Below are 17,880 nucleotides of genomic sequence, written 5' to 3'. Positions count from 1 at the left end.
AAAAACCAGAAGGCTGCCGGCTCGGGAACGCCCGGCGCCGCCAACCTCAAGTTTGGGGAGAGCCCACCCCAAGAACCCGAGAAAGACCCGGACCCGCTCCCACCACCGACCCGCTGTGCCCTAGCCTTCCGCGCTTCGCCCACTTCAAAGAGCAGCAGCTAGTACCCTCCCAACCTTCCGCCCCGAGAACCCGCACCTTCCCACTCCAGACACCCTTCTGAGGGCGCCAGGGCCCAGCGCCGCCTTTTCACAGTGCCGCAGCCGCTGTGGGACGCCACTTCCGGGGCGGGCCCGGAGGAGGGGCGCGGCAGCCCGCGCATGCTCCCGAGGCCGCAGCTGCCGAGCTGAGCGCTTGACTATATATGGTCAAAGCTGGGGGCGAGCCGCGCGCGGGGCCGCGCTTCCGGGTTGGGCGCCGCAGCGGCAGCGCGCAGGGCAGGCGCGAGCCGGCCCCGGAGCCTGCCTTCGGACCGCCCCCTCCGCGCCCGGCACGCCCGGCGCCGCCTTCCGCCCGGTCCCAGTCTCCGGACTCGGCCTCGGCCAGGTGTGACTCGCGGCGCGGCGGGCCCCGCAAGCTCTCGGCGAGCACGGCGCTGTAACAAGTGGGCGAGGATGCCGTACGAGATCAGTGAGTGCGCGCTGGGCCCCGGGCGGGCGCGGCTGCCGGCCTCGGCGCCCGGCGGCGGGGAGGGTGCGGGTCGGCGGCGCGCCCAGCCGCGCGGGGTGCGGGCCGGCGCCCCCAGCCCGAGCCGCCTGAAGTTGGCGTTGCGGGCCAGGCGGCGGATCCCGCGCCTCGGAGGGCCTGCCCCGAACATGGACCAGGAAGTCGCGCCGGCCCCTGCGCTCCTCGAAAGTGGCGGCCGCCCCTCCCGCGACAGGCAACAGGTGACCGGCCTCGGCCGGTTCGGGGCCCCCTCTACTCCCTGGGACCCTCCGCTGGGCCCCGGGCTGCGGCAGGGGCCGCCTCTCACACTTCCTGTGCGTTCGTGTCTCCACAGAGAAGGTGTTCGCCAGCCTCCCCCAGGTGGAGAGGGGCGTTTCCAAAATCCTTGGCGGTGACCCTAAGGGCAACAATTTTCTGTACACAAATGGCAAGTGTGTCATCCTGAGAAACATCGACGTGAGTACCCCGCACCCCACCCGTCCTGCTTTGGTCCCTGCCTCTGCGCGCTTCCTGAGGAGTAGGTGAATTCTCTCGGTCTTCCCTCCCCGTGGCCTGGGGTGGGGGAGGGCGCCACGCCCCCTCAGCTTTGGAGCCACACCTCAGGAGCCCCCGGCCCCCTTGTTTTGATGGGGAAACTGAGGCCTTAGATTGAGGGATCAGACAGACCCTTATGGGCTTGACCCCTGGTGATTGGGTGACTTGGGCTTCTCTGAGCTCAGTTTTCTCATTTGCAAAATTGAGGTGATGGCCCCCTCCCCCCCCACACACACACTTCCTCTGACTCCCTGGGGCTGACACTGAATGAGCTGATAGTCCTCAAGGCCAGCCATGCCTGGCACACATTGAGCACTTGGTAAATGGCCCTCACGCAGAACCATATTAATGCCCCTCGTTTCCCAGTGCACCGAGCCCAGACTAACACACCCAGTCCTCTGGACTTCATCCTGATCTGCCGCTACCCATCTGAGACTCGGTGAAAACAGGAACCAGTTTATTCCCATGAATCATCCTCTGCAGGCACCTTGTACCCAGGCTGAAAATCCTTCTAGAGCTAGCTAGGGAAGTCCTTGCAAATTCATGTTTTTTTCTCTGTAATGAAATAACCCAATCTGTTTGTAAAAACGCCCCCACTTCCAGGATTGCTACTTAAATCTTGCTTCTCCCATACTCAGCCTGGGAGGTGAAACCCAGAGTAGAAGCAGGAGGAGCCAGCAAGGCCATTTGGGAGGGTTTCTGTGCTGTGTGTTGGTGTGGGATTGATAAGGTTGGGTTTGACTGATTTGCTCACAAGAGATGTTGGCTTCAACTCAATCTCTGCTGTTTGGTACCTTTGGCAGGTCAAGGTTGTGGCTCATCATATGCCCTTAGCCTTACAGTTAGCTGCCTGTGGGAAAGCAGGGGATCTGTGGGCCTCAGTTTCCATGTGTGTAAGAGCAGAGACTACTTCTTGGTTTGAGGTGGTGCTGGCTATGTCCTTTTCTTCCTGGGTAAGCCATCCTGTTACGGATGTTCTTCTACTGAAGATGGACCTCTGTCAGTGGATTCTGCCTGCCAAGGATTGCTGGGCACCTCAAATGATGAGGTGGGTGGGAGCGAACCTGCCTTGAAGATGCTAACAACTTGCTAGTCACGTGGATTCCTAGAAAGCTGTCTCTGCCATGCTCAGAGCTGGGGAATAATCATCAAAAACTTAAAATGGACTGGGCACTATGTTGCACGCCTGTAATCCCAGTAACTCAGGAAGCTGAGGCAGGAGGATTATGAGTTCAAAGCCAGCCTCAGCAACTTTGCAAGGCCCCAAACAACTCAGTGAGACCCTGTCTTTAAATAAAATACAAAAAAGGCCTGGGGGTGTGGCTAAGTGGTTAACCACCTTAGTGTTCAATCCCTGGTACCAAAAAAGAAAAGAAAAAAAAATTTTTTTGAAATGAAGTTCTGAGATTTGGAGAAGGTAAAATTGAAGTGGCCTCAAGCAAGCACTCAGTAGTTTGGTAGTAAAGGTGCACTAAAGTATTTTCAGGGATGTGGAACAGTATTTGGCTTGGTCCCCAAGATCACCTCCCAGTACCATTGCAGTCTATTCACTTCCATCTAGAACTGCATGGAGTAACCCTGGCTACTACTGTGCTGGCTTGTCCCTTCCCCCCACGTGGCCTGTTATTACATAGAGGATCCTGCTCAGCCAGGTGGTAGAGGCCAGGGATGAGCACCCCTTTGCAAGGACTTAGCCCAATGAAGCGTCTTCTGCCTATGCTTTCCGAGGTCCTCATTCACACCTCTCCCCAGGGCTCACCATTCCCAACTGAAGGCACATCCCCTTCCCTTCCTACCTAGTTTTTAAGTTCCTGTAGTGCTTGAACAGCATGAGCTGCCTGCCTCTACTGCATCCCTCCCTGTACTGGATGTTGTAAGGCACTTGGTTGTTCGATGGGCCACTGGTCTTCAAGTAAAAGAGGGTAAAGATTTTTATCAGGGCAGAGTATTTCTGGGGAAAGTGAGGTATGGATTCTCATGAACATTCAGGGTATAGGAAGAAAGATGGTCTGGTTAGAATACAAGCTTAGGGAAAAGAAAAAAAAGGAAGATCATGGGAGATTGAGATATCTAGTTGGCATATCACACTCAATATACCCCAAGCCACTTTTTGAGTTTTCTACTGCTCCCCCTGACCCCAAGAAAGTGCTTCATCCCTCCAGCAGTTAAAGCTTGTGACCTGGGACTCCACTGTATCCCCCACTTCCTGCCCCACCACAGTTGATTCTCCAGGTCCAGTTGGCTCTACATTAAAAGTATCTGCAGAATTCTGACAGATTAGCAGTCCTCTACTTCTGTCTGCATTCACACTACCATCTTCTCCCACCTGGATTATTGCCCAAAAGAACCTGAAACTGGCCAGACAATTCTCCCAGCTTCCACCCTTGCTGCCCAGTAGTCAGCTCTTAACATGAGCTGGCATTGTGTTCAGGCACGTGGGATCAAGTCTCCTTGGTGCTTACTCTCCAGTGGCCTTGCTTTCTGAGTGAAAGCTAGAGTTCTTCAGTAGAGGAGGCCTCCTCATCCCCTCTGGCAACTCCAGTCCTGCTTGCTTCTTGGACATACTGCACATCCTTTTTAGAACTATTGCTTGCCCTTGCCTGGATATTCTCCCTCAGGTGACTGTGGTGTTGCTCCCTCCTCTCTCCCTAAGTCTCTGCTCATGTGTGTCTTTATTAGAAGGGTTTCCCCTAATTAGCATTTCTACACACTCCTCTGTTACTAACAGAAAGTGGCAGGTAGACCACTGCCCCTGGTAACTGTAGATGCCTGCCTTTGGTCCCATCTAGACATTGGCCTCAGGAAAGCAGGGCTTTCCCCGTTTTAGACACAGTATGTCCTCACCCTGGAAGAGTGTCTGGCACAGGCAGTTGCTCAAAAGTTACAGTTGGTTGAAGTACTAAGCTTTTCCTGCCTGATGAGAGGTAAAGTTCTGTTACTTTAGGTGGCTGGACCTGGATTTTTGTGGAACCCATCTTTTAAACTCACTGGAGAGAACTCTTGTCAACTTTCTACTGAGAACCACCTGTCATTTATTTTGTTGATTTGTGAACCCAACATAATGGCACTTGCTAAATGAAGGGATTTTTTTTTTTTTCTTATCTTTTTCAACACATCCCATGCCTCACTTAAAGGAGAAATTCTCTCCAGGGTTATAGTAATATAGTGGTGTGATAGTGGCCATCTATCTAGGAACTAATTGTCCAAGAGAGAGCTCCTGGAGTAAGGTTGCAGTGAGCAGCATGGGCTACTTGCTTGGCAAGAAGCAACCCAAGGAGGGGATATTGGTGCATGCAGGGGGCTTCATGAAGGTGCCCCATGGGCTGGTGTCTGCTCAGGTCTGTGGAGGTTCCTTCTTGGCTGCAAGGTCCTTAGACACTACTACCTTGAGGCCCATGTTGCCCCTTCCTTGTCTGACCTGTGCAGACACCAGAGGCTTACTCCAGGGGCTGTGGAAGAACCTCATGGTGATTTATGCCAGGATCACTCCACTTGCTCCTAAAAACGAACTTTCTGACAGTTCTGCCATGCTGGCAAGTGTGGGACTGGCTTTTTTTTTTTTTTTTTTTTTAAGTGTCCAGTTCCTAGATTCTGGAATTAAAATACACATTTGAGGAAATTATGTCTATAAAATTGAATTTCAAGGAGTGAAGTGTTTGTAATAGTTTGACATTGCTTTGTAGCCAGGTTCTGTGTCGGTGAACTTAATTCCTTGAGCAAGATGTAGACCAGTTTGGAAGATGTTGAACACACCAGGTTTCACTTGGCATGATCTGCTACCTGTCCTATGCAGAAGGACCCATTGTATGTCCCTGCACATGTGGGTAATGGGACAGAGCTTGAAGACTTAGGTCCCTTAGGTCTTATACTTGCAAGGAGAGGTGAGGTTAGAAGCCTTAGGCGCACAGAGCACATTGTAGTGGGAGGGAATTAAATGAATTTCAGGCAGCAGAAGGAAATGGTGTGCTGATCCCCCGGGCACACGCATCTGGAGCCAGGAACCCCAAGAGACCCTTCAGCCTGACCCCCTGACCAGTGAGGGGAAGCAGTGGCTTTTGAGTTGGGAATCCTTCTCAGAACTATTGCTTGCCCTTGCCTGGATAGTCTCCCTCAGGTGACTACAGCTCTTGCTCCCTCCTCCCTCCCTAAGTCTCTGCTCATGTGTGTCTTTATTAGAAGGACTTCCCCTTCTAATAAGGGAACTCACTTTTGAGTTGGGAACAGCAGATGGTGAGGCTGGGGTGGTCTGTGAGCATATAGTGGTAGTGGTGGGGTAGGCAGCCCTGTGCTGGAGAGCACTGGAGCCCTTAGAAAAGGTAGGCAGACAAGTGGTTAGATCAGGCTTGAGTCAGGGAGACAAGTTTGGAAGTTGCTCCCAGGTGAATGCCTGATGGACTCGTGGGTGGGCGCAGCTATCCCTTGGTTCCTGGTACTCAACACCCTGGTGAACCATGCCTGTAAGCCAGGGGCTGAGACTTTAATCACTGGCTCTCAGGAGGGTGGGTTTTGCCCCCACCCTCATCTCCCTGTGGGCTGTTTGGCAATGTTTGAAGACATTTTTGTGCTACTGGTATCTAGTGGGTAGAAGCCAGAGATACCGTTAAACATCCTACAACACAGAAAACCATCCTCTAACAGAATTATCGGAACCAAAATGCCAGTGTGCTCCTTTTGAGAACCCCAATAAATGACGTTCTGACACCAGATTAAAGCACTTTGCAAGAATCACCAGAGCTTTGAGAACATGAGAGAAGAGCCAGCCATGCAGCAGGGTAGTAAGGAGCTGCTGGAGGAGCAGCACATTACTATAAGGTCTTAGGGACTGAGAAAGAGTTCTCAGGGAAGAGGCTTGAGACACAGCATCTTTGAGGAAATAGCGCTGGGATTCTCTCATCCAGGACTCCTGTAGAGTGGCCTTGATGTGTTTCTTTCCTATGGGGGAGGAGAGGGGAGTGATATCACAACCATCTTTGAGGTTAAAAAAAAGGTTGCAGCCTCCCTTTTCAGGCAGTGGGGAGAGAGTCCTGTGGGCCATTCTGTGGAAGCCGCACTGGCTCAGATTGCACAGAGTCCGTCTGTGTCCTTCACCCTGGGGAGGGCCCTTTCTTCCTCTGTCCCATCTAAGTGCCAGGCAATGTGCCCTTTGCCCAAGAAATGTCTCCAGGTTCCCAGCTTTGCTGGCTCGCTTGTCACTTCTTCCTGAAGGACGTGCCTGCATTTAGGATCCAGTATAAAAGGGCCATCTCACCTCTGTATTCGTCTCTAGCCCTTCCTCTCTGGTCAGCTGCTGACCTGCAGGAGCACTGCCATTCACTACCCCGTACCTCTTAGGGCAGGTCAGTGCATTGCATGCAGGGTATCCTGGCACTTGTACTTGCCTCATTCTCTTTCATGTTCATACCTGGAAGAACAAGCAGGGAGCATGTTACTATGGGCAGCATGAGTCAGCTCTCACAGCAGGTATGCTCTCTGCCTTCACCTTGGGTCTGTTGGGTGTGGGCTGCCATTCATCTTTTTCCAGGTGAGGATACTGACACTGGGGGAAGGTGCTAGGACTTGAACCCTTTAGCTGTCCCTAAGACTTCCTAGGTGACTACTCAGTAATGTTCCTGGCTGGGTAGACAAGTGGAGGCAGAAGTGAGGTGATAGTGTCTTGGTAGTCCATGAGGGATACTGATGCACTCGGGGATCACAGGGCCATCCACACAGGTTGGGCCTCCAGGGCTGGCACAGGGCAGGTGTTGGGTAATTCTTTGAGAAAAGGAGCAAGTTGCACTTTTCAAGATCTGTCTGTGGGACAGTGCGGCCAAGAGCTCAGCCTTTGGGTTCAGCTTTCCCTAGGTATGAGATCTCTTCTGAAAGTGCAAAGGTTTATCTCCCTTCTTTGGAGCTGTGTTTCTGCAGCGATTCAGCTTTTGGCCTTGGTCAGCAGGGCCCTGCACTGCACATATGTTTAGCACATAGGCCCAGCCCAGCAGGATCTGCTCTCAGGCCTGGAAGTGTGTGTTCTTGTTGCCCAGGTTGGCAGTGCTAGAAGCCCAAGGTTTCCACTGTGGGCTCCCTGGTGCCCTCAGCAACTAAAGAGCACAGAGGCCCCATTTGTAGTGCTTGTCTGCCTGTTTCAACATTTTGGTTGGGAGGCCTGTCCAACATTGCACCATGTTCTGTCAGTGTCACTGCGAGCTAGGAATTGAGCGAGCCAAGCTATGGGACCCTGGGCCATCACAGCTGGCCTGTCGGTTACCCCTACCTCTGACCTGGCCACCCCCACATCTATTTCTCACTGCTTGAGACTAAGAACACATGAGGCAAGAGAACCTTGGGAGCTGCAGGGGTGGCTAGGCTGGGTGCTCCCTTGGGTAGAGCATGGCTGAGTTGTGCACAGCTGTGTGCGTGTTTGCAGGACAGACTGAAGGTTTAGGGGGAGTCTTTCCAGCTTCTCCTGTTTGACAGGATTCCCAGGGAAGAGAGGACTGCGGTACAGACAGGACATCTATGTGAGGGGGGTGGGAGGAGTATTAGAGGTGTCAAAAGACAGACAGAGGGAATGGCTAGAAAGCCATTGTCACGTGTCCTCAAGAGGGACAGGAAAACTGAATTGGGAGTGGGTGGGAAAAGGAAATGCTTGGGAGCTAATGGAGACTGGGCAGTCCCTTGGTCAAGGTCCACTGGGCCTCTTGTGCCTGGGCTCCCTGCTTTCTGCCTGTAATCCTGAGTTTTGGAATTGCTTGAGCCCATTCAGCCTATGGGGCGCTGGAGAGGGACATGGGAGGTAGGTCGTATCCCAGCCCCGAGGAGACAGACCCACAGTGGTAACTGCACGTCCCTGCTCCTGCAGTGGGTCTCCTTTCCTCCCAACTCACCTCTTCACTCCAGGACTCCTCCACACATGGGCTGTTCACCTGAATTCTGTTCTTCAGGACAACAGGAGACCCTGGGGTGGGGTGGGGGTTTGGGGAGGGCATCTGCAGGGCAAGGACACGGGCTGTCAGCGAGTTTGGATTGGGCTTCACACCCAGAGTGACACACTGGGGGCAGGGGAAGTGTGCCACCTTCCTGGCATAGTAACGGCCTCCCACTGTGAGCTGAGGAGGGTGGGAGGAGGCTGGATGACTCAGATGTAAGTCATTATCTGTAATTTGGAGTCTCTCAACCCCATAGCTGACCCAGTTGTATGTGAAATACAAACGAGAGTGAGTGAGTGATTCATCTGGCCGCACGGGATTCTGTGCCCTGTGGGGCTCCACACACCATGTCTGCAAATGCCCTGGCCATTTAGGGGATGGAATTTCAGGGGTAGGACTTCCTCCAGTGGCCCCTGCCTAGTCATCTTCCATTCCTGGATGCCCTTCCTTTCTGAGGGGACCCCACCCTTGGAGGGTAGTGCAGCCTAGGGAGGAGGTCACTGCCCTCGGGATTGGCTTGGTCATCTGTAGAGTCTGGTGAGCTCCCTCTGTGAGTGCAGGGCCCTCAGTCAGCTGAAATGGACACTGAGCTAGTGTCTTGGGGTCAGCCACATGCTCTGTGAGGGAACTTGATGTCAGAGGACCAGTCTGAGCAGGTGGGGTTGGGTTAGGCAGATGGAAGGTGGACACTGGGCATCTTGGCCTCCATGAGGATGTGATATAGACAAAGTGAACAGCTTGAGTCCTGAGGAGTCTTATCTAGTCTCATGACTGGCCACAGTCGGGAAGGAAAAAACCCTCTTGGCTCCCAGCAATCATTCTGCCCTGATTGTCTGCTTTCTGTCTTAGTCTTTCTGCAGATATGGCTTTCATTCCTTGTGGAGAGACCCCGAGAGCAGGGCTATTGTTTGGGTGTAGGGTGTGTGTGAACAACCTATGCAGCTAAATCGTTTGCAACTAAGATTTTGTGTTTCCACAGCATTGTCTGAACATCCCCTCACCCCTTCATCCTTGCCAGCATGCAGTGATGTTGGTCTTTTTAATTTTATTAATACTAGGGGGTGTGTACTGGTGTAGTTTTGGTTTTGATTTCCCAAGACTAATGACATTGAGCCCCTGTTCGTATGCTTATTTGCCATTCATAATGACTTCTTTGGATACTTGATATCTCTATTTCACTCACAAATGTTTATTTCAAAGTGTATTAAATTATGAATCACATATACCAAATAATGCTGTTAAGTCTTAATGTGAACTTTTTTCCTCCCCAAAAGTCAGACATAGCCAACTGCTGCTCCTTTACTGAGCACATGTTGCTTGCTAAAAGCCATGAGGTAAAGAAATAAATGTCTCAGGAATGTGCTAATACCTTGGAGACATGGAAGAACCAGGAGGGGCCACCTTGGGAGCTTCCTTGAGAAGATGCTGCTTAAATTGGGATAGTGAATGCAAAGTGCCATGTGGCTGGCAAGGGAACAGTGCTCAGAGAGGCAGAAGTCACATGAGCATGGCAGAAGGTGCCAAGTGTTGGTTGGGCTGTAGGTTAGGACCATCTCAGTCTTTGGGGTGAAGGCCTGCCTGAATGGACAAGCCCCTGGGAAGTTGTTGGGTAAAAGGGAGAAGGGAGGGGACTGTGGCATCCTGTTTCCTCCCCTGTGGGCTTGCTGTGTCTTCTGGGGTAGGAAGCTGCCTCTTTTCCAGGGAATTCTGGTATACAGAGAGCTGACCTCAGGAGCCAGAGACTCTAGAAAGCTACCTCTCTGCTCCCTCCCTGAAGCAAGCTCCACTGGAACCTGAGAGCAGCCATTGTGGGTATAGAGAGATGCAGGACAGGCAACCGCTTGTTCACACCTTGTTGCTGAATATTGAAGATGCTCCTAGTCCCTAGTACTGGCCCCATCCTTGCCACAAAGTCCAGCCAGCCTTTGGTAGTGCCTCAAAGAAGCACGGGAATGTGGGGAATCAGCATGTCTTCCCAAGCCAAGGGTTCTGACAGACGGCTCCAAGCTCAGAGCCAGGAGCTGCCCCAGATGACAACAGACACAGGGGTGACCTGGGTAGGATGAGTACTCCCTGGCAGTGGCGACTTCAGGAGAGTACGCACCCAGTGGCTTCTACATTGCCCCTGGAGGTACCTGAATGAGCATAGCCAAATGCTGCATCTGCTCACAGCTCCCCACAAACAGGAAGAAGCTAGTTTCAGGATTCTTTTTTAATCAAACTCGGTACAAATGCACGCTCCACAAGTATATTTATGTGTTGTGGAAATTACACAAAAGCAGATGAAAAAAGATTTACCTAAACTCAAGAAAGGTGGGCGGGCAGATGGGAGTACTCCAGGATTTCCCCTCTGTTACCCTTACAGGTGTTCATAGGTGAATTTGGAGGACGGGGAGCTGTTGGCCTCTGTTCCTTCCACTGACTCTGTGCTCTTCTCCCCACAGAACCCAGCTGTTGCGGACATCTACACAGAGCACGCCCACCAGGTTGTGGTGGCTAAGTACGCACCTAGTGGCTTCTACATCGCCTCTGGAGGTACCTGAATGAGCATGGTTCCTGGATGCTTGTGGTGGGACTCAGAACCAGTCCTGCTCCCAGCTTGAAGGGGGGGGTGCAGATTTTAGTTAAGAAGTGAGAGAACCAAGGTGATTAGTTTTAGTTGGAACCAACAAGGACATCTATGCCTCCAAAATGCCCCATTTCAGACCTAATCTTTGTTTAAGAAAGTACATGTTGTATTTTGCAATATTTCAGTAGGTTCCAATTTTGAGATCAGCAGAAACATTTCTGTGTGATTGTCCCCAGGCCTCTGTTGGTCGTTACATCATGACATGTTGGTGCTAGGGGGTGTGAGTGTGTGGTTTGTGTTTTGTAGCTGTGTTTTGTGTCATCCTTATCCATTGCTCCTTTCCCAGCTGGCCTCAGAGCAAGTTCTGGCCTTTGCCCTTTCCAGCCTGGCTTTCTGTATGGCTCAGTAGGGGGCTGGGCCAAAGGAAGGGGGTATAAGGATCTTTGCATTTTTTACCTGGTCAAACTCTTTGAGGTAGAGTTTGGCCCTTTACAGATGAGAAAGGGAGGCACAGAAGGTAGAGGGCACATTCGGTATCTCATTAATTTGCTCATTCATTCATTCATGCACTCAACAAATATCTGTGGCCTGTGTTCAGCCCCAGGGAGGGCTATGTGAATGAGCTGATGTGTGCTTCATCAGCATTGCTGGAAAGTGACAGTTGGGAGAGAATTCTGAATTACCCAGCCAGGATTTTCAGGTGCTATAGCCATTTTGTCTGTACCACCCTCACACTGTGCGTGGTGACATGTGACTACTCCCTGCAGCTCTTTATGTGGGTCATGGTGGCCTGCAGGGTTGAGGGACCCAGGCTCTCCCTTATTGCTTCTGCAGGCAGTTATTCAGCTTGGCTTCCTGGTCCTTGGTTTTCTATTCTTTAAGCTGGGGCACTGAGTGATCCTGCTGCTGGGGCAGGAGGATCCAAAGAAGCAACATGTGCCATGGTACCTAGCCCAGGTCTTACATGAGTGGGTACCTGACACCAGGGTGACCATTTTATTCATCACTGAAGCAAGGGCATGCTTTAGAGAAGGGGTTTCTGTTCATCCTGTTCTGAAGCAGGATGACCTGTGTGCTAATAGCTGCTGACAGCCTGCTGTGGTCACAAAGAAGGGCTGGGCCAGAAGTCTGGGATAGAGTAGGCACTAATAGTTTTTATGTTTAGGTCTACTCTGACTGCATCTTAAAATTTACTGTAATCCTATAGTTTATTTTAGCTCAATACCCACCCCCACCTGGTTGTGGCCTTGCTTGCCAGCAAAATGTCTTCATTTAAGCCCCTAAATTTGGCCCTGGTGCCTTTTTAAATTGTGTCCAATATCAGGTGCTCTGAGAAGTTTTCTCAGGAGAGAAAAGTGGCTGGTGAAGGTGTCCGCCCAGCTTGGCACAGCTCCCATGCTGTCAGCCCCAGCAGAGAGCCTGTCATCTCAGGCCTGGCCTCCCCATCCCCAGGGGCCTGTTCAACAGGACAGAAGTCAGTGGCCTTCAGATCTAATGCAGAACTGTGCAGCAGCCTGGCATAAAAGATGGCCTACATAAATGAGTGACCCCCAACTTGAGGTTCTCCTCTTAAAAGTGGGTTGTAATTTTTTTTTTTTTTTTTTTAAGTATCCAGACATGTTGGAGGAATCAAGGTTTGGGGGTAGAGATTATATTTTTGTATTTCTAATCCATTTCTTTTAGTAGAGCAAAGTGACTGTTAAGGGTTACAGTGGAACATTTGCTGCAGAGATGAGGGCCCTGGGCTAAAAATAGTGTGGATGAGGGTTTGGAGTGTGGAGGCTTGGAAAGACTCTGGCTTGTAAGTGGAGACCGGTGCCTGGTGTGGCATTAGAGTCCCAGTACCTTGGGAAGCCACAGCTTACTCCCAGAAAGCCCCAGCCCTCTGGGGCCAGAAGATGCTGTTAGTCAACAGCTGCTGGAGAATAGAACCTTCTGGAAGACTTCTACCAGCACTGAATAAGACTTGAGCTCTGGGAGTTCTCACTCCCATGTGGTAATCCTTGGAGTGCAGGATCATTTCCAGGGCAGCCTCCATTCTCTTTTCAGCAACTTCCTCAGGGGTAGCTTTGATGTTGGTCTGCCACTTCATGCAGGCCCCTTGGCATCTGGGCAGTGATGCCCAGATAGCCCTTGGAGTGCAGCAGTGGCCACAAGGCAAGATAACCTGGTTTCACCCTATGCCCAGGGAAGGCTTTCTAGAGGAAGAACTGACTGCCCAGAGATGAAGAGTTGCTGAGATCTCCTTAGGGACCGGAAAGCTGGCCCTGCCCACTGCTGCGTGCTCCCTCTGCTCCATCCCATGGTATTTGCTGAGTGGCTGTGTACAGTGGCACTTGTGGAGTGTAGGGATAATGCAGACACACCAAGCACATCTGTTCCTTGCTGGATATGGTGACACATACCTATAATCCCAGTTACTCGGGAGACGAGGCAAGAGGAGTGCGGGTTTTCAGGACTGCCCAGGCAAACTTAGTGAGACCATCTCAAATTTTTTTTTTTTTTTTTTTTTGTAAAGGGGATGGAGATCTAGCTTTGACCTAGAATATGCCTGGGTTCTAACCCCAGTACCAGGGGGAAATGACAGCTATTTCCCTCAGCTAGCTCCTTGTCCAGATATGGACCATAGCCTGCTGGGGAAGGAGCTCTTCCCTGACACCACTGTCTCCTACACACTGTAATTTCTCTGCCTGGTCTTATCTCAGCTGATAGACCATTGCAGGTATGCCTCTTTCACTGTGCTTTCCCTCCAGGGCCCTCTGCAGGGCAGATACTTGGCCTGTGTGGGTCAGGGTTTGGCCACTACTGTGGGCCTAGACCCATCAGATTCAGGCCTCAGTGCCTGATCCCCAGGCTCCCTGTCTCTGCCCCAGCTGCTTCTGGAAAGAACAAAATAAACAAGCAAGGCCTAGTTAATGTGTGAGGCCAATCGTCTGATGGGGGAGGATGCCAGTCAGGGAATGGAGCTGCAGCTAGCAGGAGGATCAGCAGCAGATCTGTGAGCCTGGGAGGTGGAAAAGCTGGGCCTGTCCTGTGATGCGCTGGGACACCCTCTACCCTGTCCTGTTGAGCATTGTCTTCCCTGTGGGGCAGCATAGCCCCTGAATGTGCCCAAGCACAGCAGAACATGTGGCTGTGGTAAGCGTGGGTGAAGGTATGTATGTGTGAGGTTGTGCAGGCTTGTCCTCTCCAGTGCTGCCAGTTCTGCTGGCTCCACCCCTACATCCCTGACCACCTCCAGCCTGTTTATTAGCAAGGGGATTTAACTAAGCAGGTCAGTTGTCTCTGGAACACCCCTTGGCAGCATGCCAGCCTTTATTCATGAACCTCATCCAGAGGTGACAGAGGCCCCCTCTCATGTGTTCCCCCATGCGTCTGCAGATCTCACTGCCCTGCTGGGTCTAGGCGCTGGCTCTGTTTGCACATGGGGAAGGGTCTTTCTGCAAAGCCAGAGTAAACTCATAGCATGTACTCACTGGGGACTAGGACTTCACATGTTAGTTTCAGCATCCCTAAGTGATGACAGTATTCTTTTTCCTGTAGTAGGTAGGACCACAAAGAGCCCTCATGACTTGTTTGAGGCCCACAGAGCTCACACTTAGCCGAGGTTGAATTTGGATCCAGCACTGGCTCCCAAGACCAGGCACATGATAGTTGCCCTACACTGCCTCTGCTCTGCCCTCCCTTAGTGTGGGAGAAAGAAACGGAAGCGCTTTTTACTGGAACCTGCTGCTGAGTTTGTCCAGGCTCACTGCAGTGACCTGCAGTGGCCTGGAGTCCCCCGGAGAAGCTATGCCTACCTGCTTGAAGGATGAGGCATAGGTTCTAAGGCCTTAACAGAATAGCCAGACACAGTGGAGCATGTCTATAATCCCAGCTACTTGGGAGCCTTAGGCAGAAAGATCCATTGCAAGTTCAAGGTCAGCCTTGGCAGCTTAAGACCCTCTCTTAAAACAAAAATAAAAGCTGGGAATGAAGCTCAGTGGTAGATCACCCTTGAGTTCAATACCCAGTAGCACGAGAAAAAATTAATGTGAAGTGCTATTATTTCTTCCTGCAGCCAACACTGCTTGCTGATTTGGGAAGCGTGTGTTGGGACTTTTGCTTACTGGTAGGATCGTGGTTGTGGGGGTGTACTCCTTTCACGTGTTCACTGCTGGTGCTCCACTGACAGCAGAACTGGCTCCCATTCATTCATAGCTTCTGCCATGGCCGTCTCTTGAGAGCATCTTTCTCTGCCCCAGATCCTAGGAATGGGATGGTTCATGTGCATGTGTGATAAGTGGGGCTGCCGTCTCCCTGGCAGAGCACACCAGAGAGGTGCAGTGGTGCTGTTCCAGAGTGGAGTCCTGTTCTGAGTGGACTTGGTGGTCTGAGGCCTGAGCACTATTTGGATGCCCTCATTCGTAAAGCAGAACTGTTTCAGAGCATATTCAGGTTTTGCTACTGTGTGTCCCTGGGCTTTTCTGATACCTAAACAGGGTATGGTGTCCAAGCGAAATGCAGAGACCCCACGTGACAGCCCTTTGCAAGTGATGGCTTGACTTAGGACTGGCTAGGTGCCTAGGCCAGGCACACACAGCCTCTAGAACTAGGCTGGAGAAACCAGAGCTGCTGCTGAAGGAGGGTTGGCTCACCCTGCTCATCTGTGTCCCTAGATGTCTCTGGGAAATTGAGGATCTGGGATACCACACAGAAGGAACACCTCCTCAAGTATGAGTACCAGCCTTTTGCCGGCAAGATCAAGGACATTGCTTGGACTGAAGACAGTAAGAGGATCGCCGTGGTCGGGGAAGGAAGGGAGAAGTGAGTTGCTCGCCTCAATCCCTCTATTCCCGTGGCTCCTACCACAGCTTGTCCCAAGGGGAGGGGCTGCAGTGAGGACTGTGCCTGCTCCGCCCGTGTGGCTGATTCCTGACAGCATCAGCCCTCTGACCTCCTGCCCAGATGCATGGCTGGTCTGCCAGGGAGACTTGCATCACATTGGGGCTCTCATCAAGGCGTAGGCCCCTTTTCTCTTCCCTCTCTGACATCCTTAGCCCTTTGCCTTCTGGAACTCCAGCTGTCAAGCCCACATTCCAGGCAGCAAGAGTGGGATAGGTGAAAGAGATGCACCTATTATCAGCATCTTCCCAAGAGCTCACACATGACCCTTGAAGCTGCAGTACCCTATGTGTCTCTACTGGGCACATCACTGGAGTTCCCTGAGTGGTGAAGAGGGGATACCAGCCTGGTCATGAGGCTGGTGACCAGCAGGGGCAGTGCTGAGCACAGGTTCCAGTGGTAAGGGTTCCCACAGCAGCTGCTTGAATTTGACAACCTTGTGACTTTATTTCCCTTTCTCAGAGGCTCTTTGTAAGACTTGTTCTTGCAGGTATTAATTCTGGGGCTTTTCAAGTCCTTCCTGTTGGTTTTAACAGCTCCATTTCTTATTTAGTAGCAAATAGTAACACAGAACGTTTTTGTTGAATGCCAGCTGAGAACAAGGCATCTCCTTTCCAGCAGGGCATCTGTGGTAATTGGTATCCCCGGTGGGTGCCTTCCATATAGGAGGCATGGGCCATGGATACCTAATCCCTTCCCAAAGGCATTAGAGTTGTTCCTGCTTATTCTTGGATTCTTTTGATAGATATCTGTGCAGCCAGAGTCACAGCCTGTCAAACATATCCTGTTAGCAACCCAAGCTAGAGTACCAACGTCCACCCCCAGCCTTAGTGCACAGACAGCTCAGCTATTGCATTTCTCCTCCTCCTTCCAGAATTGATTTTTTTTCTCCTTGACTCCTCTTGTTGAATAAAGGTTTGGCGCAGTCTTCCTGTGGGACAGTGGCTCTTCCGTGGGTGAGATCACAGGACACAACAAAGTTATCAACAGCGTGGACATCAAGCAGAGCAGACCATACAGGCTGGTGACAGGGAGTGATGACAACTGTGCTGCATTCTTTGAGGGACCCCCATTCAAGTTCAAGTTTACAATTGGTGTAAGTGGACTCCTCGGGGCTTTTGGGTGAGCTTTATGGGTTGTATGGAAGCCTGGTGGAGTTCAAACCTGTTTAGATGCTGATTTGGGAGGTCAGAGTATGCATGTTGCCGCCGTGATGTGCAGGCAGAAAGTGGAGTTCAGCACGGGAAGCATTATGCAGAGGTAGAGAGCCCAACTTTCCCCCTGTCCTAGGCTGGCACTGAGGTTCCAGTAGGGAGGGGCCTCATTTCTGGATGATGTACATGTATCTGAGGTGAGGGCTGGGGTGTCCTGAGCCTGTAGCCAGATGAGTGTCCTGAGCTGGAGAACTCTGTCAGAAAAGGGGACCCAGGGCACTGGCAGCCTGCTGTTTGTGCCAACCTCAGACTTGCTGAGGCACAGAGGAAATGAATTCCAGGACATCTAGATTGGTCTTTCTGGTGCCTCCCCTGTAGGGGCGATGAGATCAGAGACATGCCTACCGAGTGGTAGATGATTAGAAGAAACAGAAGTCTCTGAAAGGAACGTGCCCTAAGCACGCTGGTAGAACGTGGCAGTCTTGGGTATAAATGGTGGATCTCAGGGTCCCCACTCTGCACATGTCCCAGCAGGCCTTGCTTAGCCTCATGCTTTCCATTGTGAGATAGGAGCATGGCCATAGACATATGAGTCATGACAGGAGTCATGAATTTGAACTATGAATAGCTGCCTAGAGGCCAAGAGTAGGAGTTGAACACCCAGTAGGGGAGGGTACAGCAGCTGGGCTTGGTGTGACCCTGCAGTCCTATACCTTTCCTGGCAAGTCTTGTGCACACACCATGGAAAAGATAGCCGGTGCTAGTGCTAGTGCTGGTGATAGAGAGTCAAGGATGCAGCCATCTTTAACTACAAGAATGAGCATGTTGTCAGGCTATTTGTCCCTCGAAGGGATCAGGCTGAGGGGTCTTGGGACTCATCGTCTTTGAGGAACCTCAGTGGTTCTAGTGTCCATGCCTCAGGAGCAATGTAACAAGATAATGTCCTTAATGTGTTTCCCTAAGAACTGTTCATTTAATGACCTGACGTAATGAATGATAACTAGCAGTAGTGTCACAGGAAAGGGCAAGGGCAAGACTTGCAGTGGGCAGAATTTCCTGAGACATCCTGGTTTTGGGTACAGATGGGCTGTCCAAGGATTTTTCATTTGTAGTGAAACCAGCCTCATTTTGATCCTGGAGCCTCAGCCTGAACAGGTTCGGGGTGGCTGG

At 51.6% G+C, this 17,880-nt stretch overlaps 1 protein-coding gene across 1 annotated transcript in view; it reads left to right on the top strand.

Annotated features, from left to right (window-relative positions):
* Nucleotides 1–451: 451 nt before the first annotated feature.
* Wdr1 (WD repeat domain 1) overlaps nucleotides 452–17,880 on the top strand; it is a 40,785-nt gene continuing 23,356 nt past the window's right edge. Inside the window, exons 1-5 of the mRNA XM_076864611.2 lie at nucleotides 452–628; nucleotides 999–1,120; nucleotides 10,548–10,638; nucleotides 15,331–15,478; nucleotides 16,472–16,652. Coding sequence (XP_076720726.1) covers nucleotides 613–628; nucleotides 999–1,120; nucleotides 10,548–10,638; nucleotides 15,331–15,478; nucleotides 16,472–16,652 — 558 coding nt within the window. The 5' untranslated portion in view covers nucleotides 452–612. The remainder of the gene's footprint in view (nucleotides 629–998; nucleotides 1,121–10,547; nucleotides 10,639–15,330; nucleotides 15,479–16,471; nucleotides 16,653–17,880) is intronic.

This window comes from Callospermophilus lateralis, chromosome 8 (genome assembly GCF_048772815.1).
Source record: "Callospermophilus lateralis isolate mCalLat2 chromosome 8, mCalLat2.hap1, whole genome shotgun sequence".
NCBI lineage: Eukaryota > Metazoa > Chordata > Mammalia > Rodentia > Sciuridae > Callospermophilus > Callospermophilus lateralis.
Note: the sequence above shows the minus strand (reverse complement) of the source record. Positions and strands in the feature narration are given on the sequence as shown.